Genomic DNA, 24,913 nt, shown 5'->3' with positions numbered 1-24,913 from the left:
ATAACAGACAATAAAAGAAACTGTAACCATGTTTGTGGTCAACAAGCATCATTTTTATACTGCATTTCCCTATCAATACAAGGGGCAGCTAGTTACATTTACTTTAAAATAAATGGCAGGATGATCATAACAATAAAAAAATGCATGCTAGGAAAACAAATTATTTAATCCTCATGCAGATATAATGCAAAAGATGACAAATTTTTATTTTAGGAAAGGAGTTAACTTTTAGCGTTTTGGCAGAATATCAAGGCACTATAAATTAGCCATGGAATCAATCAATTTGAATATTATGTTTAAATTATATTTAAGGCGGTTTCTATTATTATTCTCTCTGCCTGCCTCTCAGAGTCCCAATTAGGCACTCCATGCATCTAGCTGACATTCCCTTTATCTACATTTATTTTGTAAAAGAAAAAAGGCAAAGCCATACATAACTAAGAGCCTGGTGTGCTAATCACCAAACATGCACTTGGGCAGCAGGATAATCCAATCCATTTCCTCTCGCAGACTTCCCTCCATAACTCACTTTAAGCGCTGCCATTCATGAGCTGTGGGTCATTCCCTTTCTAGTGAGTATAAATCCTCCTGCACCATCAGCCAGAACTGGGCATTTTTTCAGGACATGGTAATTGTGAAAGTGTCTGAGCACGATTGTGGCTGGCATCACAGAGAAAGGACAAGCTCTTGTTCACAGACAGACCTGTAAGGCAATGTGTGTGGTTTGGGGTCTAGGGTTGCCTGGTTACAATATAGGATTTTTGATTAAACTGAATTTATTCTGGCGGTTTTTATGGTGTTGGTAAACTGCTTAATCTGTCTCCTTGTGTTTTATGACACCAGCCCAATCCTCCAGGTCAGGGAGACAGCTACAGAGCCATGGTCGTTTATCACAACCTCCATTTTCCACGGTGCCTGCTTCCTGGTGGCACCGTCTTGGGGCTGAAACCTGGCACCTGAAAGTGTTAAGTTGGGAGTTTTTTAAAGTTTTAAAATTCTCTAGGTATCTCCTGTTCAATTTGGGCTCAATGATGGCTGATACAAGTTAGAGAGGTCTCATAGCAACGAAATTCACCAACCTTGCCCCTCAAGGCACCTTGAGATGTCTGACCTTCTGTGTGATTACTATGCACAGAATCATCTTCATTTTCTGTGCTCACAGCCTATCTGTTATGTTATATTCAGTTGTCTAATAACTTATCAGAAATAAAAGGTAAAGTATATGTCTAAATATGCACAAAAATATCATCCTTATTCTTAAAAGAAATATAAAGCACATACATTCTTATTATTGAAAACTAAGCCCGTAAGAATCACATATTCTTTTTCTTTTTTTTAATGCAGTATATGTGCTACATATAAGCAGCTATTTATTGTGATATCTAAATTTAAGTAGGGACCTCAGTCTTCATCTTTTGTGTTTGTTTTACTTTTGATTAGCACATCATTACTGAGTCTTATTAAAGTTTTTTTTATCTGAAAATTTTCCTATACTATTTGTCCATCCTTTTGCCCTCTTACTTAAAAGTAAGATCAAAAATAGATTAACCATTTTTTCTAGCCATATCAGTACTTGTTGAGAATGAAATAAAGTGTTGATAGATGCCAAAGGTTTGCCTTAAAATGCTCTAACACCAGGAAAACCAAACAAAACTCTACATGTAGAAACAGTGGCAACAAGATCAGCAAAACACAGATGATTCTTGCAGTTAGGCAATCAGTGAATGAGCTTGAAAAATCAATTTAAAATTAAATATTGGGTATGGCATCTGGCATTTCTTGTAAAACTCCAAGTGGGGTGTTCACATCCCAAATTAGAGGGTCTGGATTGGAATTCCAGCTCGACTCCCATTTACAGTTTCCTGCCTGTGCATTCCATAGGAGGCAGCAGGTATTGCTCAGATAGTTGGGTCATTGTCACCCACGTGTGTCACCTGGTTCCCAACTTCAGTGTGGTCCAGCAGTAGCTGTTAATGGATATTTGGGGAGTTATCCAGTAGATGAGAGAGTTCATTCTCTCTCTCCCTCCATTCCCCATACACCCCCCCATATTTACCTTTCAAATAAATAAATAAATAAAAATTCTTGGAAGGGTTAAAATAAAGCTTACAAAGTCAATCAATCCAGATTTTACAATTTTTGTCTCAAACATCTATTTACACATACATTATACCATACATGTCCTGAGATTTCCTGCCTTGCCTTTCTGAGATGTCTGTGGATGAGTATTTGTGATATTATTTGATATCAACACATAACTTGTTTTATATTTGAATAGTAATTGTCTTCAGAAGCTTCTGATTGCAAAAGATCATTTCAATGTAAACTACCAACTCTGAGCTTGGTAAGAAAAAGATAATTGTAGACTTAAACCAATATTTAATTAATGCCAAATCAATATTTGGCTGCATTCATCTTGAGAAGAAAGAGAAGCAAATTTAGTCAAAACTATTGGGCTCCCATGGGAACTGAGATGAACTGCAAGTGTTGTGAAGTGTACCCTGGTAAAGAGAAACATGTGATATGTCAGTGCTAGGTGTTGGTCTGGATAGTTTCTGCTCACTAGACCTCAAAATGGGGCTAAGGCGCCTTTTTTTCTCAGCTCAGCAAATCCAAATACTGGCAGACACTGCTGTAAACACCAAAGGAGTGACCACTAAATCTTGACATTGTTGTTTGTTCAGTGAGATTCCCTGGCCCCCCAGTGGAGGATTATGAAGAATCTGCTCTTCTCTCCATTGTGCTTCCACCTTATACTATCTCCAAAGATACTTTTACGATATGGAGTTGAATAGTATAATGTGCTCCAAAGTACTTCTGGCAGGCAAGTGAGATCCACTTCTACCCAGAAGCCTAAGAAATTTCTCTGCCTAAAAGCATTACCTTGAAGCCCACTGAACAATGCAGAGGCCATCAGCCTGTCCTTAGGATTTATGTGTTGAGAGATTGTTGTCCCATCCTGAAATCAACAAAATAGAGTCTCAAAGTGCAAGTTGTGCTTACTGTAAACGTGCATGGAACCCAAACATAACTCCTGCTCCTCTGACCCTCAACACTGGAATCAGTGTTGACCTTGGGCTACTGTTTCACCCCCTCTCTGCAGCTCTGCCTTCCAAATAGGAAATGACCAAATCTTTTAAAAAGAAAGGATTGAAAATTTGGTGTACTGTTCTGGTTGGCTCCAGGTGTGATCAGACTACATATGCAGCATGAGCCAGGGTCATTACCCTCTTCTTCACTCAAAATGTCTGGCATGAAAAAATGCATAATGCTATGAACAGTAGCTCCTAAAAAAATTGAATGGGTACTTCCCAGAATGTCCCTGTGCTGCTCCAAGTTGGGACATTATCCTTAAAACAAAAATGATTTTATACACATAAACATATGGTATAGGGGAAGATGCTTTAAATTTTTAGAAAATAAAATTAAGAGACAAATTTATTTTAGTGTAAAAAATTGAAATCCATGTATAGTTTTTTGTAATAATATAATATAATATAACATAATATAATAATATAAAAGATCTTCCATGAACTTTTTGAAGATGCTTTCTTCTTGTGTCTTAACTATCTCTTTACTTAGATATTGTATTCACTGCTTACATTTTTTAAACTGTAAAGAAATATAAGTAAGAAGACATATTAACCTAAATAATTATTGGATAGAGAACAAAAAGAAATAATATTATTTGAAGATAAAAAGAATAAACCAGAGTCTGTTTTTTTTTTTTTTTTTTGCTGCCTCCCTGCTTCCTTTTGAAAGTTAGATTGTCATCAGCAGACAGATGACTTTTTCTACTCCATATGGGTACATGTAAGTCTGAATAGATAGGGCTTGAAGGAAGATGAATGAGGATAGAGGAGGAGTATATGGACACTTAGTGGCAGGTGGACACTTTTCAGGCTTGACAGTTCTCAGAAGCCATTTACCAGCCAGCTTTAAATCACAGTCAGGAGACAGGCACTGCTTCAGTAACTCAGGTATCACAAGTCAGGAGAGGAAAATATGTCTCCTGTGACTCTTGGATGTGCCATTCTTTAAGGATTCTTTATTCCTGGATTCAGGGATAGGCTCTGTGGTCTTTGACCATCATAAAATTTGAAGGAAAAAAAATGTGTAGGAAGAGACTTCATGGGTTTCATCAGATTCTCAAAAGTAAGCACAATGCACATAATTTACAAGCCAGATGGTGGATTTGGATTTCCAAGATGAGGAGACAGTGGCTGTGTAGAAAACTGTAGAAAAATATGTTCTGTCCTACTACAGAATGGGTAGCTTAAAAAAATGATTTGGTGTTGTGATTTGAGTTTATTAGATGGCACTTAGTGTTAACTTTGAGTTAAATTGCCAATCAGATCACCTTGTCATTATCATTATTTTTACAAGCCACACTTCTCTGTATTTCATTACAGTGTCATTATTTGTAACACTTACTTCCACAGGATCATGGATAATTATCTCATAGTTGGGTTTTTTAAAGAATTTTAGGATACTTATTTTCATTTCATTTGAGAGACAGATCTCCATTCTACTGGTATGCTCTCCAAATGAATTGGGCCAGACTGAAATCAGGAGCCCCAGACTCAACCAATGTCTCCGTATTAGTTGTAGAGACCCAGGTACTCAAGCCACCACCTGCTGCCGGTAGCTAAATCAGGAACAGAGGAGCTGGCTCTCCAGTCAGACATTCTGACCAGGATACAGGCATCCAAAGTGAGACTTACCCAGTGCACCAAATGTCAGTTTTCTCCCTCAGATCTACTTTTCATCTTCATGACCAAATTCAGCAAAGTAGACTTGTAAAGGTGATAGAGAGAACACAAAAAGGACACACTCCCTCTTTAAAAAAAAAAAAATCTCAAATAGCAAAAAGAACAATAAATGGGTGAAAATTCTACCTTTCATGGAATCACAACAAATGAAGGCTGCACATGGAGAACTGTTTATAACTGAGCAAAGAAGGGCACAGTCCTGAGAAAGTAGAGAAGGAAACCACGCACCCCAGAACCTATCAAGGCTTAGGAGCTGGAAGATTCAGATATCACAAAAATAGGAGGAGATGAGAAAGTGATGAAAATAGTTGAGTCCCCACACCCCTTCCCCTCTTTATGTAGTTTGAGAGTTACTTCCACCCCAATTTAGGCAGCAACCATAGTATTGTTGGAAAAACTGAACCCCAGGCTTGGAAATATCTGCAAAGGAAAAGAAGGATGAAATACATGCAGAAAATGAAAGGATTAATTGAAATTCCATGTCCTCATTAGTGGGAAGCTTCAATTGTCTTGTCTGGGGATGTCAAGGCCCACTTTTTACATCATTCCTAGGCCATAGATTGGAGAGTCTGGAGAAAATGAATTCAAAATCTGACATTTGATCATCTCCAGCAAAAGACCAGCTTCCTGCTTGATCAGCCTGTGGGTCTGACCCAGCAAGCGATAGACTCCCACCCCCATTGTGATATGGTTACTTTTGTCATGCCTTACTCTTTCTTTTACAAGGCCAGGCCACCAAAGATAATCAGACATTAGAGGGAACCCACCAAGCACAAAAAAAAAGAGAAAGAGCTTGGGGGATTGGCAATTCAACAGCCAGAAGCAAATTTCAAAAGAACTGTCATTACAACCTAATTAAAAATAGCAAAGATATGGAATCAGCATAGGTGTCCATCACACAAAAAGGCAAATTTCAAATGTTTCTTCCATGTGAGGAAGTTAACATATACAGAGTGTGTTCGTGTCATATTGTTAGACCTGTATAGTTGCAAATGTTGTATTCACTGAACTCTGCCTTCAATGTAACACTACACCCTCTTTCCTTACTTTATGATCCTTGTCATGAATCCCACATTATGTGGTATTAATATGCTTGCTTTTGAGAAAAAATGTGTACATGTATTTATCATATTTGCACACAGTGTGAATATGGCAAAATTTTAAAGATTGCTAGACCTAAGCAAACATTTTGTTGTTGTTGTTGCTTCCATATTCTCTTTTTTCCTTCCTGTATCTGGGGGAAACGGAGAGACAAAGGGAGAAGCCACACCTGCCCTCCCAACCATCCCAGGTTCCCAATGCGGGGCATGTCCTGAAGGCACTGCTCAGGTGGTTTCAATAGTTCAACTGTTTTTGAATTGCTGCCACTCTCACTATTCCAAACAGGATGAAATCTCTCCAGAATGCACTGATTGACATAGTTCACATTAGGGTCTTGTTTACCCAGATTTTCACTGCCAACACGTGCCTGAGGTAGTCAATCAATTTGTTCTGTCCTCAGTCCTCTGTTGTGGTACAAGGTGTCCTCTGCAGGCTCCAATTGACTGTCATATCCTCCATGTGTACCTGGATATGCTGTTCACTGCTCCGTCTGAGCCATGGAGTCAGCTTAGCTTTGACGCATGGATTCCATGGTCAGACCATAAAACCTGCACTTCTCTTCATGGTTGGGGTTCTGAGTCTGGCAGTTCGATTGGGGAGATCCCCGAAGAAATTTTGTCTGAGGTGATTCCAGACCAGGTTCTTGTGTGTACTTGCAAGTACAGGGCCCAATACAGTTCATCACCCTGATCAGCTGATGGTTGCAATTGCTGGGTTGGTTCTGTTTCCAGCACCCTCTTCCACTGGAACCAATGGGTGTTGCAGTCCAGCCTGATTCTTCCCAGCGCACACTCGGTGAATCTGTTTTCTAAACAGTGACGAAAAAGCATGAGGCAGGTGACTGTATGCACTAGTTTTGGAATCAAACAGATTGTATTTGATTCATTCTGTCCGAGAGCTGTTTCACACTTTACTTCTCCAGTTGTTAGTTTCTGCAATTCTAAGAAGTGAATCGTGATATTGGTCCTAAAATGTTGTTGTCAGACACAGTCCGTCGCTTCTATTGGCCTATGCATATGCTGGTGGTTGCAATTGCTGCATCAGTTCTGCCTCCAGCCCTGTCTTCTACACAAACCAGTGGGTGTTGGAGCCCATCCCAATCCTGCCCACTGCACATTCAGCCCTCACACAAGCCAGTGGGACCTGCATCCTACTCAGAGTGACCCACAATAACCCTCATCAGGCATGCCCCCTGCCCTGTTCCCATACTTTTCAGTATGTATAGCCAGCTGGTCCAGTCTGTCCCACAACCCATTCAGCTCACATACGTGTCAATTGGCACTGAGGCTTAGTTCAACACAATCAGCCCCACCATCCAGTCCACACACCTGCAGACAGGTGCAACTCTGTCTAGCCATGCCTGCCTCTGGCCTGGTTCTCATGCTTACCAGATAGAGTGGCAACCCAGGAGGGAGGTGCCCACTGTCAGTTAACATTTTTAAAATTAAAATCTTCAGGAAAAGAAGACAAGATACTATTTCCATGACAGAAAGACAGCATACTGTTGCATAAGGAGGAACACATTTGCTTATAAATTAAAAATAATAGTCATGCAAATTAAGTGAAAAGTCCATATGGGAAAATGAGCAAGAAGAGATGAGAAATAAGAAAATAAATACAAGAATTCCAATGTGTGACACATTGGCATTCATTAAAATGAAACAAAAAATATTAAGACAAAAAATGTTTAAAGATTAAGTGAATATCTACTAAGAAGTTGAGTGCCCAGATTATGCTACAATGCAAATTAAGAGAAAGTCCCAAATTGCAAAGTACATCTGGGTGAAACTGCTAAACGCTAACAGTAGAGAAGATATTTTAAAGGAAAATCAAGCAATATTCAAAGTTATAAAAAAAGCAGAATGATATGTTCTTTTCTAAGGCAAGGAAGCAACAGAGCTATCCTTCCATATTCTAAGTTAAGTGTTTCAACCTAGAATTACTTTGCTAGCTGGTAATTGGAAATGAAAATAAAGACTTTTTCTAGTCATGCAAAACTTCCAAAGCAATAAACTGCCTAGGCATTAAACAATGCACACCCTTCTGGTGAAGCCTGATAGATGTGCTCCTGCAAAATGAGGGTGTCTGTGAGGAAGGAGAAAAGGCAGGGGATGCAGGAGACCTGAGATCAGCCACAGAAGAGGAAAGGCAGTGGACCTGAACGATGCCAAAGAGGCTGCCGAGAAGATGCTCAGAAGGGCAGCTGTCCTCACACAGAGAACGCAGGCCAAATGGCAAGGATGTAGGAGGAGGTCCTAGAGAAGGAGCCCGTAACAGGTCTAACACGTTTGTCCCTCTTTAAGTTTGTTGTAAGAATTGATTTTTATAGGGTTGTTTAGGATAGGAAATGAAAAAAAAGCTCATAGGGAAGGAAACATTCATTCTATATTAGTTGACTCAGCACGAAGTAGTATTTGTAGGGTGATAATCAGTAAAGCTCTGTCGTGGATTGCCTTGGGACTGCGGAGACTGTGGAGTGTGTAGTCACCTGCCACTAGACGTCATCAGTGTTGAAGGACTGACTCTGGGGAAAGTGTTCTGGAATTTTCCTCTGCCCTGTCATACTAGCTGTGAGGCCTTGGCTACGGGAAGGGACTCAGTTTTCTCACCTGTAACTAAGCTAATAATAGTTCCTAATTCATACAACTGTTAATGAGAATTAATAAGTGAAGCAGGTGTAAAACTCTTAGAATAATATATAATACACAGGAAGGACTATATAAGGACTTGTGTTAATAATATATGCATATCATATAGAAATATAGGAACTATACATTTAAGTTAAAAGGCAAATGGAAAGTGAACACCCGTGGGAATCAGAAAGGGAAAGCAAAAAACTTCTGGCTTTTACTTCTCAGTTTCTTAGTGTGACTTGCCTTTTTAAATAATGAACACAGGTGATACTCTAAGCAAAATAAAGTAGCCTTAACACAACCAACAGCCAATTCCGAATCTTAAAATGGAGGGCACACAAGAGCTCTGACATGGACTATTTTATACTCCCATATAATTTATTAATAGCTCCACTTGCTATATAGATGAAATTGTGCAAGTATGTATTTCGAAGTAGCAGTAGGTACAGGTCAATTTTTTAAAAGTAGACTTGCCAACACAGAAACCTATTATTTAGTAGTTTCTGCACTAAAACCAAAACTAATTAAAAAAAGACTTCATTTCCATAGGAGATATGTCTCACAGATACTGGCCAGTAATATAGGTTTACAGGGAAACACGTACACACACACAAGAGTAAAGCAATTTGAGCCCTAGCTCTCCCCTCCTCCTGCCCTATGATAAAGATTTTAATAAGTAATGAAATGGGAAACTTGTTAAGAACAGGCTTTGGATCAAGAAAATGCATAGCCCTGCTTTCCCAGAGGTGCACTTTCTCTTCTGAACTAATGAAAGGATCAGCAGGAACCTCAGAACCATTGCTGCCCCTGGTTACGTGATTATATCAAACTGCTTCTAGAAGAAATCCCATCACACAGGCATTTGGCAAGCAAACTACCACGGGATTAAAAAAAAAAAAAAAAAAATGCAATTCCAGGTAATGGATACGGCACTCGATCCTCATACTGGGTTGCTTAATCCTCCACCAAATTCTTGTTTCCTGGACCTCCACTGCCCTGTTATCTGTGTGGATTTCATCTGCACACACACAAACCCCACCCCACCCTGACATGAGTTAAAGCATTTGTAAGACAGCTTCTAGATTTGCTGTGTTTCATTAAAAAAAAAAAGCTTAATTTCCCCTTTCCCCTTCTTTTGTCTGCTCTCCCTGGAATGGCATCTGGTGGATATGGCATTCAATTCAAAAACCACAGCCCTCTTTTCTCCCCTATTATGAGAAACTCAGTGCTTTCCCCATTACAGTGTTGAAGAACAGAACCCTTTTTGCTCTGGGCCTTTGCCAAACTGTCACTGTATTTGCAGGGTACAGCCTCCTCTCTGAAAAGGGAAGAAAATAGTCTGAACTTTGTCCTACCAAAGTAGCACAGGCCACAGTGACAGCGAACTAATTCATCACAGTAGCGACCTTAGGCTGTGCAACTGACCACTCAACTCACTTTAGGCTGAGGAGGTGGCAGTTAATCATTTCCTTAAATGATGTGGGCATGAAAACAGAGCTGATTCCTGTGCAGTGGACTAACCTGATCCTCTGCCCTCCGCCACCCGAGTAGTGACTGTTGCCATTTTCTCCTTCTTCCCAGACTGCTGGGTTTCAAGAGATTCTGTCCGAGGTGGAAATTTTAGCGGTGATTGTGGGATGCCTGTGTCATGACCTCGACCACAGGGGAACCAACAATGCCTTCCAAGCTAAGTAAGTGTTCTAATTGTTGTTATTTTAATGCATTTGCCTTTCTCTCCAGAGCCAAAGGTGATGAATGCTAAAGAGTAAAGCATTAATTTCTGGCATCGGGGCCAAGGCCATGCAGGCTTGAGCGTGCATGTCATGGGGCCCATCCATCTTTATAATTCCCTATTCTTCTTTTAATTGCAAATCTGCCCTTCATGTCATGCTTGTTGATTTGGTCTGTCTCTGTTGACCTCCCTCAAATAACAAAGCTCAAATTTTAAAGGGCCTACATCTTTGCTCCCACAATATTTGCCTGTGTGGCATTATAAGCTTCTTGCACCTGCACTCTCAAAATCTGTTTTTATAACCATTAAAATAAAAACAGTTCTAGGAAGTTTTATGATGCAAAATATTTCTTTCTGCTCCAGTCTTTTCTAGTATTCTTTGATACTGGATGTTGTAGAACCTGCAGTGAAATAAAGCTACCTCCAAGGAATGTAGTCTTTGCATCATTTATCCACCACTGCCACAAAAAGAAAAGGAAATTACATAAATACAGTACAGGGATTTGGAAGCACACATTTGCCATACACATGAAGAGCATGATACAGTAAGGTGTCCCTGAGCAAGCAGTAGTGGCCAAGTCAAGTTGGCCATTGCGTGGTGGTTTGTGGGTGCTGGAAATCCCAAGATCAAAGAGTGAGCATACAGTTCTAATGTTCTTTTCACTCTTGGTCAGCATTTAGGAGATCAGAGACTGAAGAAAAAAATGAGCCAGAGAGTGGGAAGAGTAAAGATTCAGGAAGGCTTTATTTAAAAGTTGAGATTAAAATGACTGATTTCAAAGAACAAAAGCATCAGATTACTAATATCAAAGCTCCTTGCATAAATAAACCTCTGTTTATTACAAATCAAAGTCTGATAGTCAACCATGTGTCAACATGTTCCTTTTAGTTCACCTCTCTTTCTTCTCCAAATACCTATCCATTGAGATCTTGGGGTGCGGGCCCTTGTATGTGCCTGGTGTACTAGCAGATGATTTTTTATATTGTGTCCTTCTCTAACTATGCTGTATCCTGCAGCTTATCATTTCAAGTCTGTAGTTCTTGAGCCTCTTAAATCTTTATAACACTCACACAGAAAAACATTAGTCATGATTCAGTCTAACAATTCAACTTTGTGCTACTTTGCCTGGTGTTGGGAAGGCTCTGGGAGAATGCCACAATTGTGAGAATTTGAGACACCCAAACACCTGTTCTCTCAATTCTGCTGTATCTTAGTACTCCCATCCATCTTTCTATGCTGCTACCTAGCACTGTCCATCATTGCTCTTAGCAGTTACATACGCAGAACACTGTCTCTCCCTAAACCACCTCTGCTCCACCACCTCCCCCACACGTCTCAACAGATCACCTTGCCTCTTACTTCACTGAGAAAATTGAGGCTATCAATCGAGAACTCTCTCAATTTCTTCCCTGCCAGCTGCATACTTATCTAACCATCCCAATCCTTTCCTCCATCCTTCCTGTCTCAGTGAAAAAGCTGTCTTTCCCTTGTCCAAGGATAAACCACCCACCTCTGCCTTAGATCCCTTCCTGGCTCTGACCTTGAGCCCTTGAACCATCAGTCTTCCTCCCTGCCCTCTGTGTCAGTTGCCTCCTGTCTCCTGGTGCTCAATATCCTATTAACATGAATTTCCCCTTCCTTTTGTAGAAACAGCCATCAGAATCCCCACTTCTCTCCAGCTTCTGTCCTTCTTTTCTTTTCTTGCTAGTCAAGTTTCATGGAGTCCCGCCTCGGTTCCTTGTCTAAACTTCCCACACCTCCTGCCCTCATGTGTGTGTGACTCCCAGCTCTACCTCACCAGAGGAGCCACCCTCAGTAAGATCACCCGTGGCCCCACAGCTACTTTACTTTTCATTGCCCTTTTCTCGATCCTTCTTGCATGAGGCATATTTTGATCCTCCCTCCTTCCTGCCTCTCTTTCTTGCCTTGTGTCAGAGACAAAGGAGTTTCAACTAGAAACTTTGTTAGTTTGTTTTTCAATTAGAAACTTTGTTAGTTTGCTTCAGCTTCTCCTTGCTTGACCAAATCTTCACTGGGAATACTCTGTTCATCAACTGCTGTTTGTAATCCTTCACACAAGGCCTCCATCCATCCTCTGATGAGCTCCATATTCATTTATTTGAACCACAATTTTCAGATTATGTACAAATATATATTCCAGTGGCATGAGAGACACCTGCTACTTGAAGTCCTGTAGTCACCTCTTGATCAATCTTCACCTGAAAGTGTGTTTCTCTTTTGCTTATTCACTATCCCAGTTAATTACTACAAATTTGTAAGTCACCAAGACTCCCTCTTGGGACCCCCTCAAAGCCAACCCTGCTTCTGCACTGGTACAATAATTACTGCTTTTTTGCATCACTTCTGGATGGCTATTAGCCGTCAGCCCAAATCTCTTCTTCTAGTCTGACTGGCATCCCAGAATGATTAGACTAATTCACAAAGCTGACCAACTTATTCCTGCACTAAGGCCAGACTGATGTTCAAATCCTTTAGCTTGGATCCTTAAAATCCTTTTCAGTTTGATTCTTTCACGTTTTTCTGACCCAGCACTCACTAGCTCCAGCAAACTCCACCTCACTCTTAATCTGTGCCCCAGACACAGGAAACTTCTTGAAGAGGTCAGTGGGGTGTACTGGCCCCCATCTCTCTGCTGCTTCCCTTGCCTGAAGTGCCCTTCCTTTCCTTCTTTCCCTGTAGCTCTCCAAAAAGCATCACTCACAGAGTCCTATCCTGTTGCATCTCTTCTTGCTGTTTTTCATGTCCACATAATGCTACATTTTTTAAATGTGCATCTCCATTTTCATTGCTTACATACAGCTATGTCTCCTCTTCTTCTTTTGTACCCACAAATAAACAGTGCCAAGAGCTGAATAAACATATTCTCAATGTTTACTGAATGATGAATAACAAATGCATGAATGGAGATTCTATTTTAACCATTTTATTATAACCTTTCAATAAAGTTCCCTGATCCCCTAAACAAATATAACTTTTTCTTGGTTATTAAAAAGAGAAATTTGTAGGTGCCCGTGGTTAATGTTGTACTGAAGACCACTAGTCTGTTGAAGTGCAAACTGTGTAGGCTTTCATTATAGACTTTAACAGCTCCTTATGTTGACTTCTTGTAACTGCATTCCTTTGGTTGTTTAGGATTCCTCTCTCCATTAGACCAATTATATCATTATTAGCATACCCCCTCTAGAACTCTCATACCAGAACTCCACCATTCTATCACTTATGAGGAAGTAAGGCATAAGTGCAGTAAGACTGTCTTCAAAACCAGAGTGAGCATCTTGTGGGACCTTTTAAGAGCAGTATATACAATACTTCGAATCAGATACCAGTGGCTCCTCCCCAGAGAGAAAGCCTGTGTGTCATAGTAGAAAAAGCAATTCTTCTTGCTGATTGACCAAGAGCTGTTTGGACCAAGAATACACACCTAAATCAAAGTTGGACCATTCAGATTTTGCTTCCCAAAAATTTGGAGTTGTATTCCATAAAATTGAATACAAACTGCTGCAATCCACACTTCAGATCCACGCAGACCAGGAGCTCCTGAGGCTGCTGTTTTTGGAAAGCTATGATGACTACATCCCACAAAAATGGAACAAAACCAGAAAACTATCCCTTAGACAACAGAAAAAAATAAAACAATTATGTGTAAAGAACCAGGGAGACTATGTAATCCAAGAGAAAGAGAAAAAGCAGACTTGAATTCCTGGCACTCATCTTTGTGTATAGCAGATCAAGCTATACTTGTAGTAACTAGTCTCCCTGAGAGTTCCTTATACAATTTAACTGATCTTTGCCTTGGGGAAGCTGGCTGTACTGTATCTCTCTTCTTTGCGACTTACCATCCCCATGACAATGACAACATCAGTTTGTTGTTTACTGCATCTCAAGCCTGTGCCAAAGTCTGTGTAGGGCTGATATGTTTGTCTCCATTTTACAGAAGGAAACTGAGCCAGAGGATGATAATTTTCTCAAATTCATCCATTCCCCTGTGGGATATTTGAAACTAAAACATGTGGTTCCAGAGTGCATTCTTTAACTACTCTCCTATTCTGTCTTCCCTGACTTTGTGACATCTTCTTTGGACCTTTGAGCATCCGGTATATTGGTGAACTTCCCATTTCTGAAACCTCTAGAAAATTAAACTGCATTTTTATATGCAGAAATTCAAGACCTGGAGCCTTATAAATTGTAGAAGTAAACAAGACTCAAGTAATTATACTTAGAACACTCTAGCTTTACAAAAATGGATGTTGGGTATCACCCAATCTCAGTTCACTTGTATATACTTGACATCTTTCATACTGAATTATTTAGGTATTGAATCATTGTTTTTACATTTTATTTTTACTGCATCCTTATATCACGTAATCACAGGTGCCTGTTCTGAGATAGCATGCTGTGTTTTCTCAAGATGACTATTCTTATACTCAGGTTACCAACTGTGTAAGATGTCCACATGCCCTGCATCAGCCTACATAAAGTTACTTTTGAACACACCAAATGGCACCATTGGCCAAGCTAGTTAGAATTTCTCTTGACCGTGAATGCTGAAAGAGATTTGTTTACAGAATGACGAAGGCATCATCTTTTCACTGGTTAGAATAGGATTTATTCAGTAAGTATACTATTGTTTAGAAAATTCCAAGGAAAAATCTTACATCCTTTTCTCCATTTTGTATTCCCGAGTAAAATTAACTGCTTTCTCAGTTCAAGGCCCTTTGCTGGACATTGTGAGAGAAATAGAGAAGTTTGGTCAACAGTCCCTGCCTTAAAGGGTTCACAGTCTCGTTCCAGCCCTTCAAAGGATTTGAAAATGGTATTTAAATGTACTAGTTATTATGTGGAAAGGTATATGCTACCTTTTTTTCATGTATAAAGCTATAAAGAAATAGGAGACATTTAACAAGGGACAAATTACTATATAAAATGCAAAATGCCTCAACAATAAAACGTGTGACTTTAGTTAGAGCACACTTTGATTTATTCTCTTAGCCTTTCTGATAAGTGAACCTTTGCATTTTCATATTTTATTCTTAATTTTTAAGTATTGGAGTGCGTGCAATGCATGATCAATAGCAGTACAGCGGTGCTTTGAAATTGCTCTGTTCGTACCTCCCCTGTTTTCTCAGGAGACAGCGTTCCCCTCTCATCCCCCTCTCTATTACAGCTGCCCCTGATGATTAAATATCAGTACCAGGCAGCTTTGTAGTATATTCTCCTAGGAGACTTCTTCTATTCATTTCTAGCATAATCTCTTATACTCATTTCTTGGGAATGAAAACCCATCTTGTCGCTTTCGGCCAGGTCCCAGAAGTGAAATACCGGGGCACATTAATCTGCCCTGACAACCTAATCCCACTGCTCACCACCTCCCAACAATTCTCAATTTCCTAATTACCTTTCATAGTTGTCCTGTTTAAAGTTTCCTTTAAGTCATGGCTGAACATTGTCCTAAGTCTCTTTTTCAAAGAATGTGCATATCTAGGACACTGTGAAGGTATGTTTCTGTTTGCACACCGATTTTTGGTGCCTATGCAAAGTGCTGAATACCTGTAAGAACAACATTTTGCTGACATTTTTTTAGGTTTCTTTTAATGTACTCCCTGTTCAAAAATAACAATCTTTCATATTTGTGATGGCCTAATCAATAATGTGCCCTGAACACTTGCTTATATACATGTATTTTGCTTGAGAAATTTGAACTCTCTTTTCTTCCTCTCTCCCCTTCTCACTACACACACCCTACTTGTATAGAAACATATTTTCACACTTCAGTGCCTGTGCCCCAAAGCTCCTTATGTGATGAATATACTTACCACAGATAGTTAACGTGAGTTGTGCCCAGATACAGAAGAAAAGGAGGGAAAAATGGAAGCATTTGTTTCACCCACTGTCCCCCGAGCCTTGACCTTCCTCATCTTAATCAGTGGTCCTCGGGGAAATGCATGCTTCTCAATTATGTAAAAAACAATGATAACAACAACAAATTTGTTGTGATATTAATGTCAATTTTCCCTATATGTGACTGATTTATTTTTCATTTTTGAAAAAGTGGAAGTATTTTTTTACCCAAAATGTATTATGCAAACAACATTGTTTCTTTTAAAAAAAATGGATTGATGGTCAGTCAAGAGTGGTTAATGCTACATGTGGTGTTACCTTCCTGCAGTATCACAACGGGCATTTTCATCTAGCAATGCTTCTAGGACATCCTACAGTGCAGAAGTAGTGTAACTTTCTAAAGGCAGTGTTTCTCAAACTTATTTGAACATGGCACCCTTTGCAGTTCAGTCTTGCATGCCATTGCCACATTTCAAAGAGCTAATATTCTATTGAATACCTTTTGGGTGTTCCTGTTGTAACAGACACATTTTGGTGTTTGCCACTTATATCAACTTTCATGACTGAGGACTTGACTTCTGGCAATAAGTAGAAGTTCACGCTGTTTCACAGCAGGAAATGCCCCATCACTTGCAGAAAGATGAGTATTTTAATCCAAGGCTGATGAGAGAAAATCCTTGACCCAATTAGAGGGGCCTCTGAGCCCTCTGAAGGTAAGAGCCACATCTGACTTACCTTTAAACTCCACATACCTGAGGCCTGGCAGAAGGATCGTCATCAATATTGTTTGATGAGTGAATGAATAAGTCACCATTTTTTCTTTGCCCCTTCATAGCATTAGTTGCAACATTCACATGCTTTCTGATTGAATAGATATTAGAAGAGGAAGAGCAGAATGTTAGATGGAATTACCAAAGGGAACAGAGGGAATCCAACGAGGAACATGCTCAAACCATGGACAATTACTTGGCCATATTTGTTCAGGCAATCTGTGTCCTAATGAAGCACGGCTGTCCCGAAGCCATATGGACATGGAGGAGAAGAAGGATAGCCTCAGAGTCCAGTGTAGTTTTCCCCCTTCCTGCTTGAGGAAGAAAAATAATCTCCTTATTCATCCTGAACAAAGAAAATACAAAGCAGTTTGTGATCATCTGGCTTACTTAACTTTTATGGAGCCTGCTAAGCCAACATGAATAAAGGAGGAGATAATATTTTACATCGTGACCCTACCTCTCATCAGTGACTCTTATCAGGATTAATATCAGTAAGTGTAGTGCATCTGAGCATGACTATTAAAAAGAAATGAATCATAGGAGTGTGAGCCTGTGGTGAGAGGACTTCAAACAGTTCATGGAAAAATAAAATTGGAAGATAAGCTGAAAGAGCAAGAATTTAGCCTCACAATTAAGACACCTGCCTCCCATGTTGGAGTATCCAGGTTCAGTTCCTGACTGCTCACTCCAGAAGACTCAAGTACTCGAGTTCCTGCCTTCCCCAATGGAAGAATTGGGTTGCATTCCTGGCCCTTGAGTCTGGCATAGCCCAGCCCCGGACATTGTAGGTATCTGAGAATAAACAAACAGCTGGGAACTTTTTTCCTGTACTTGTTTTTATCTGTGTTTGTCAGTCACTCTCTAATAAAATAGAGTTTAGTTTGTTTTAGTGCAAAAATTCTTGAAATCCATGCATGGTTTTCCACAGTATAAGTTTTCCATTACCTTTTTAAAGACCCCTCATACTATAGAATTATGAATTAAATTTTGAAATCTTTCATTGTGACAACCAGATTGGTAAAAATGAAAAATAAAATAATCTGAAATATATTTATAATTATCGCTCTACTTATATAATAAGAAGTTTTAAAACTTGTGTTACATAACTTTTCCAAACCTCAATTTCCTCAAGTGAAATGAGAAGGTAATACAAATTTCATGATTGTTGTCAAGACTAGCTAAAAGAACATATTAAGTTTTTAATACATTGCCTAGAGCATAGTAGCTGTGATTATTAATAACATTATTATAAAACATGTTAACATGCTTATTACTGACAACTTCAGATTTGAATTGTGAACCCTATACATACCACTGCAAACTTATTAGCTAAAGAGCTAGTGTATTTTTAAAGATCTACTCTGTGGAATAATGTTGATATGACATGTACGTGAGATGCATCCTAGAACCTCAATAGCTGAGACAAAAGCATGTAATATAGATTTTGAAACAAGTATTTCCATAGAAATGAACCTGTGTGAAAGACAAAGAATAACTAACATTGAATATTAATTTGTAACTAAGATTGGCCAAATAAAATTTCATGTACTGAATGAGGCAAATTAAGGCAAAATTAAAATCTCTTTGAAAATCTAGTACCTCCTTACTAACCTTCTTCATAATCATTCCTACTGAACTTATCCCTGCTATTTCTGCTAATACCTGGTCAACTAGCACAAGTCCCCCTAACCCTTGAACTGACCGTGGTCTCAGATTGCCTCACACTGGAGAAGGAAGTTAGCTTAAGTCCAGAATCCTCACATGCTCTTAGATTCAGTCCCTGGTTTTTTTACTGACTGGACAGACTGTGTAGCATTTTTTAAAAACTCACAGCCATGCATATTTTACATTTTAAAATTTTATTAATATAAAGAAAACAGATCGTATACATTCTGTAACTACAGTTTAAGAACACAATCATATTTCCCTTGCTCCCCTGTCTTCAACCTAATATCTCTTCCCTCTGTTCAGCAATATATGCACTAATTATAATATTCAGCAAGTAAAAAGATCACAGGAACATATTTGTGGTTTTTTTTAAAAAAAGGTTTATTCATTATGATTGTTGATTTGGATCCTTGATCCATTTTGCGTTGATTTTGTATAAGGTGCAAGGTATGGGCCTTGTTTGATTTCTAAATAAGTGCATTTCTAACTAATGTCAGATTGTCCATTTAATGACCAAGCCCCTGAAAATAAACAAGAAAGCATATTTAGACAGGAATGATACCTAAACCCAAGTCCCATAACTTCCCTTTAATTCTCAAATTCTCTGCAATCTCTTGACCATTAAGTGCTCTAATTCCTACTTTCCATCCCCACCCCCAAATTTGTAAGGGAATGTATTTAAATGTTTTCAGTGAACACTTAGTTGAACTGACATCATTGAGAGATGGGTTATTCTAAACAAACAAAATTAGCAGATAACTCAGAGCAGTTCCTTCAAGTTCTAAAGATCATTTTATTGATTTAAACTGTAAATATATACATGTTTTTAAATAGTGGATAATTATTGATATAAATTACAGTATACTACATGCCAACCACTATGATAGGCACTTTCAGGTATTTTATTATAGTCTCATCAATAGCAGGTGTGTTATACATAATAGGTGTATTGCAAGTAACTGGCATATTGAAACAATAAAGTCTTAAGAGACCAGGAAGTTGTCCAATCCTACTAAGTAGAGGAAAAGCTGATACTGGACTCCAGAATTCTATACTGAGATACCATAGTGTGACTGTGTTGGGGTAGCATGCTAAACAGTTGTCAATCACACATGGAAAATACATAAAATACTGCAGACTCTTCACGAGGTCTTTTCCTGTGGAGCACAAACACATGTGGAATAAGGCAGCTGTTCTGAACACTCAGAAGACACAGAAGATTCAGTTCATGAAGCCTCCATTGATCCATAAATGATGACTCTTTCCCCCTCAGCACATCCACATCACTAAACTGTACCTGCAACATTGTGCTGTAATGTATGAGTAGTTGTACTGCTGTTATGTACTTTTTTTTATTATGTTAGTGTTACATCTCTCACTTGTCTGTAGTTTCCTAAATGCAGGAACTATGCCTTATTCGCCATCTTCCATTCACAGCATGTAGTTTAACTATAGAGAAAGTTCCTAAAAGTGCTTCTTAAGAGCTGATTAAACTACACATGCAGTTACCTGAGAATATAACCATTACCACTCCTTTGCTAGATATAGGAAAAACTGTTTGACCCACAGAGCTGGCATGGGAGAATGTCGGCATTGAGTGCTACCCACTCACCCTTCTGTGATCTTTCAGGAGCGGTTCAGCCCTGGCCCAGCTGTATGGAACATCTGCTACCTTGGAGCATCACCACTTTAACCATGCTGTGATGATCCTTCAGAGTGAGGTACTGACCTGATTTCTATTTCTCATCTTCACCAGAAACCAAAACAAGTATTTGCTTCCTGCCTCACTTCCTTTGTAGTACCCTAGTCAGATGAAGACATGGGAAACTATTTGAGTCCAAATAACTCTTTTGATTCTTCTAGATGACTGACCAAAGACCTTATCCTAAACCTGAGCTGATCTGTTTGAGTTTTTTCATTAGCGGGGATCATAAATATAGACTATGTGTCACCAGAATCCTAGATTCCTTAAGGGGCACCAAAGCCCACCTAGAGGGGACGTGAGCCAATGACTTAGTAGCCCAACATTCTCATTTTATGAACTCCAAAGCTATCTCTAAGGATGATGGAAGTAAAATTGGGGTGAGAAAGTTGCACTTTATGAGCACAGTTGAGAAACCAATAAAAGATAAAAGAACCTAAAATTGCTGGTAGATCAGGGCTAATGCCATATGCCTTATTTTGCTTCAAATGGCAATGCAGGAGTCAGGAGTAGTTGTGATTTTATAAAGCTTTCCACTAAGTAAAACAGAAACCACTGACTCCAGCTGAGGTATTGGAGTTTTAAATTGCTAGGAAAGGATCTGCTTAATTTTCTGCATGCATAGACTTTTTTTTAAGGCCAGGAAGGGATCATCTGTTCCCCATTATTTCTCAATTCTCTAGCTGTGCCATTAATTATTATTATTATCATCATTAAGGCGCTGCTTCACTGAAATAGCATCATTAAATATGGAGGGTTTTTTTTTTCTCCTTCAGCCTATCTTGAGGAACTTTGTCTCTTGCAATATCATGAAGGCCTTTGACCTCATAAAGGGAAAGTCTACATTACAGAACCTAAATGCAAGCTAGGGAAGGGGAAGGCCTGGTGTGGGTAATGTCCTTTCAGTTGGGAATGAAACACCCAAGATTAGGCTCTCAGTAACTGACAGAAGTCAGCAACCTGGAATTAGTAGCTGCGGAATTTTCCTCTGAAAGCCACATTATTTCTAAGTGCTATGGAAAAGAGATCAAGGATTAGAAGGAACTTTGGTGCAGACTATCTTTTCTGTGTCAGCAAAAATAACAGCCTATACCACTGACCAGAGCAACCCCTACCTTTGTCATGAGGGATTTAAATAGTACGTCAGATTTGCTAGGAGAAATAAATTCCACTCACTCAGAATTTGTGTTGTTATACACAAAACATTTGGCCACCCTTTTCCATGAAGGACAGGTACTGATAACAGAATCAAGCTCTGAGCACCTGCTTCCTACAGGTGCTACCCAGAGCTGCATCTTCACACCCTCCCTTCCTGGCCAGCCTGTCAAAAGGTAGACATGCAGGGATCATTATCCTTTCACTTTCCAAATGGCACAACAGGTGCAGGGAGGTTGGATGCCTTGAGAAAGGTTACCTCAGACTTTTCCCCCTCAATATTTGCTTTTCTTTCCATCGGTGTCACACTTAATTGGCTCTCCAACCAAGGGTAAAGGCAGTATTTCAGGGAGAATGAAATATACTTCAAGAATCAATCCCTTGAACTATTGTAGATCAGTATTCATATAAACCATACACTAATTTACAAACGAAATTTCGTGATGGCTCAATTGGCTAATATTCCCCCATCAAGTGCCAACATCCCTTATGGACTGCAGTTCATTCCCTGGCTGCTCCACTTCCAATCTAGCTCCCTGGTTGGGCCAGTGAAGTCAGTGGAAGATGGCCCAAAAGCCTTGGGACCCTGTGCCCACATAGGAGACCCTGAGGAAGCTCCTGGCTCCTGTCTTTAGCTCACTGGAGTTCCCAGTTGGAAAGTGTCCCAGTAGCTGAAAGGTCTTTCTCTCTGTGTTTTCTACTCTCTGTAAATCTGCATTTCTAATAAAAATAAATAGATCCTTTAAAAAGCAAATTAACTTTTTTTTAAGATTTATTTTTATTATTATTTTTTTTTTACTGGAAAGGCAGATATACAGAGAGGAGAGACAGAGAGGAAGATCTTCCGTCCGATGATTCACTCCCCAAGTGAGCACAACGGGCCGATACTATGCCGATCCAAAGCCAGGAGCCTCTTCCGGGTCTCCCATGCGGGTGCAGGTTCCCAAAGCTTTGGGCCGTCCTCGACTGCTTTCCCAGGCCACAGGCAGGGAGCTGGAAGGGAAGCGGGGCTGTCGGGATTAGAACCGGCGCCCATATGGGATCCCGGGCGTGCAAGGCGAGGACCTTTAACCACTTGCGCCACCGCGCCGGGCCCGCAAATTAACTTTTAAGAAATAATTACAGCTTATTGGCTAGATTTGCCACTTTATATTAACTGTCAAAATGCTTCCTACCATATGCCCTTTAAAAGTAGAAAAATACACAGCCTCACATAGTATTCAATATCCTCAATTTCAGACCAGATATTCCTTACCTCAGTGTTAACCTGTGCTGTGACTAGTTCCTCATGTCAGCCTCAGACAGGGGATGCTGAATGTGTCGTTGGATCCAGAGGACTGCTTCTCCACCGTTTTCAACCCATTTCTCTCAGGGCCTAAAATAGCTGCCTGTGATTGATCTATGAGGCCAGCATCAGGCAGAAATACCTGAGCAGAAGTATGGCGCTGCATTTCTTTAGTCATTCACCTTCTTGTTAATGACTGAAGGGTCTGGGGGAAGTTTATTTAAAATTATTGTTAAAGTTAGATCTCACATAGGACCAATATTCAATATTTAAGGAGTGGTAGGTTCATCCAGTGTAATGAATTAACTCGGGGGAGAAAATCATCTGGTGCTGGGTAAATGATAATTTAGTAGTTGATATTCTGGTTCCCTCACATAATTAATTTGTCTAATTGAAGAATATCTTTAAGTAGTCATTCTGCCCTGTATTTCTCTACTATCTGTGGCTGTCAACACAAGGTTTAAAGCTGGTCCAGTTCCCAGTTCACCTGCTTATGAGTTTCTATTTCATGTTAGGAAAACCTGAGAAATGGGATGTGGACATTTAGCTTATCAGTGAAGATGCCTGCATCCCACATCACAGTGGGTTTGACTTCTGCCTCCAGACCCTGATTCCAGGCTATATCATCCTGATGATGCAGACCCTGATAGACAATGAAAACCTTAATTGCATTCCCAACTCCTGGCTTTGGCTCCGGCCTGGATTTTTGGGAAGTAAATCTGCAGATGGGAGCTCTGTCTCTCTCTGTTTCTTTGCCCACCCAAATAAAATTTTTTAAATCTTAAAAAAAAAAAAAAGAAAACCTGAGAGTTTAAAAATCCAACTTTACAAGCAAATTAAGTAAATTATTAACCACTTAATAAAAACAACGTTTTTGAAAGCAGACTGGGAAGTTCCCCATGCCTACTGTAGCTAAAACAGATTTGGGTGAAAATAAAAATGTTTTTCAAAGGTGTGAAGATAAAGTTGTAATTGCAGCTTACATTTTTAAAAAGATTTATTTGTCTGTTTATTTGAAAGGCAGAATTACAGAAAGAAATACAAAGAGTGAGGGAAAAAATGTTCCATCTGCTGATTCACTCACCAAATAGCCCCAATGGCAAGGACTGGGCCAGGCTACGCCAGGATCCAGAAATCAACACCCAGTCAGTGTGACTGTCAAAAATGTCTGGACATTGCCAGAGGTTCCCATTGTTAAAGTGACTCCCAGTTGATAAGCCATTGTTCTAATGGTTTTTTCTCTTCCTTAAAGTCATTTGTTGTCATACCAAATGTTTCCAAGATCCAAAATTATAGCAGATGTTTCCAAGATGCAAGATTAAAACCTTCCTCATGAAACTACTATTTATTTCAGGATTAAAAAGATTCCCAAACATTTTGCCAGCTTTTCCATTACGTGACTAATTCCATTGGAAACAGTCAGTCAGGTGGAGCTCTTGGCACAAACATATACAAAATAAAACAAATCAAGCAGTTTCAGAGTTTTCCCATTGAAGTTAACACATACTAAAGTGTCTTTCACTAGACTTCCACAGAATGATGTACTTTCTGGCTTTGCTGTGCTTACCAGAGATTCTGTTTGTGTTTGCACAAATGCCATTAAGCCTTTTTTTTTTTTTCAAAAACTGATTTTATCCTATTACCAGACCTTTTTCAGTATAGGAGAAATATAAAATCAACACCCACAGATCGGATGTTGTCTTTTGTTACTGTTCACTTTCTCATTACAGGGTCACAACATATTTGCGAATCTGTCCTCAAAGGAATATAGTGACCTTATGCAGCTTCTGAAGCAGTCAATATTGGCAACAGACCTCACGCTGTACTTTGAGTAGGTATTGGCATTTGATCAATTTGACAAATGAGTATCTAAACTTCTGTCCTGTGATTAATTTCAGGCCCACGTTGGGGGATGTCTGTTACTCCAGCATTGTTATCAATGGATAAATGAATTACACTTTCTGCTGTTGTCTCCCACTCACCAAAACAAAACAGTATTTTAAGCTAAAGAAATCATGTCCATATTCACAAAATTTGTATCTTTTATAAGATTGCTATTTCAGGCTACTGAATTTCTGGTCAGATCTATGAAAGCATTGATGATGATGATGATGATGAAAAAAACTACTTGCTGATAGAAAACAGACTAGAAGGCTAAGCCTTCATTCTCTAGATAGATAGATAGATAGATAGATAGATAGATAGATAGATAGATATTGGAAAACTGTCTCA

At 39.4% G+C, this 24,913-nt stretch overlaps 1 protein-coding gene across 2 annotated transcripts in view; it reads left to right on the top strand.

Moving 5' to 3' along the window:
* Positions 1 to 24,913, top strand: part of PDE11A (phosphodiesterase 11A) — a 387,926-nt gene that overhangs the window by 299,655 nt on the left and 63,358 nt on the right. For both annotated transcript variants that reach the window (XM_040971787.1, XM_040971785.1), the window contains exons 13-15: positions 10,088 to 10,197; positions 20,170 to 20,260; positions 24,412 to 24,512. In XM_040971787.1, the coding sequence (XP_040827721.1) occupies positions 10,088 to 10,197; positions 20,170 to 20,260; positions 24,412 to 24,512 (302 nt within the window). The remainder of the gene's footprint in view (positions 1 to 10,087; positions 10,198 to 20,169; positions 20,261 to 24,411; positions 24,513 to 24,913) is intronic.

The sequence above is a fragment of the Ochotona curzoniae genome, unplaced genomic scaffold, assembly GCF_017591425.1.
Source record: "Ochotona curzoniae isolate NIBS_2020 unplaced genomic scaffold, NIBS_Ocur_1.0 contig_2210, whole genome shotgun sequence".
In the NCBI taxonomy this organism is placed as follows: Eukaryota; Metazoa; Chordata; class Mammalia; order Lagomorpha; family Ochotonidae; genus Ochotona; species Ochotona curzoniae.
This window is presented reverse-complemented; position numbering and strand designations above follow the sequence as displayed.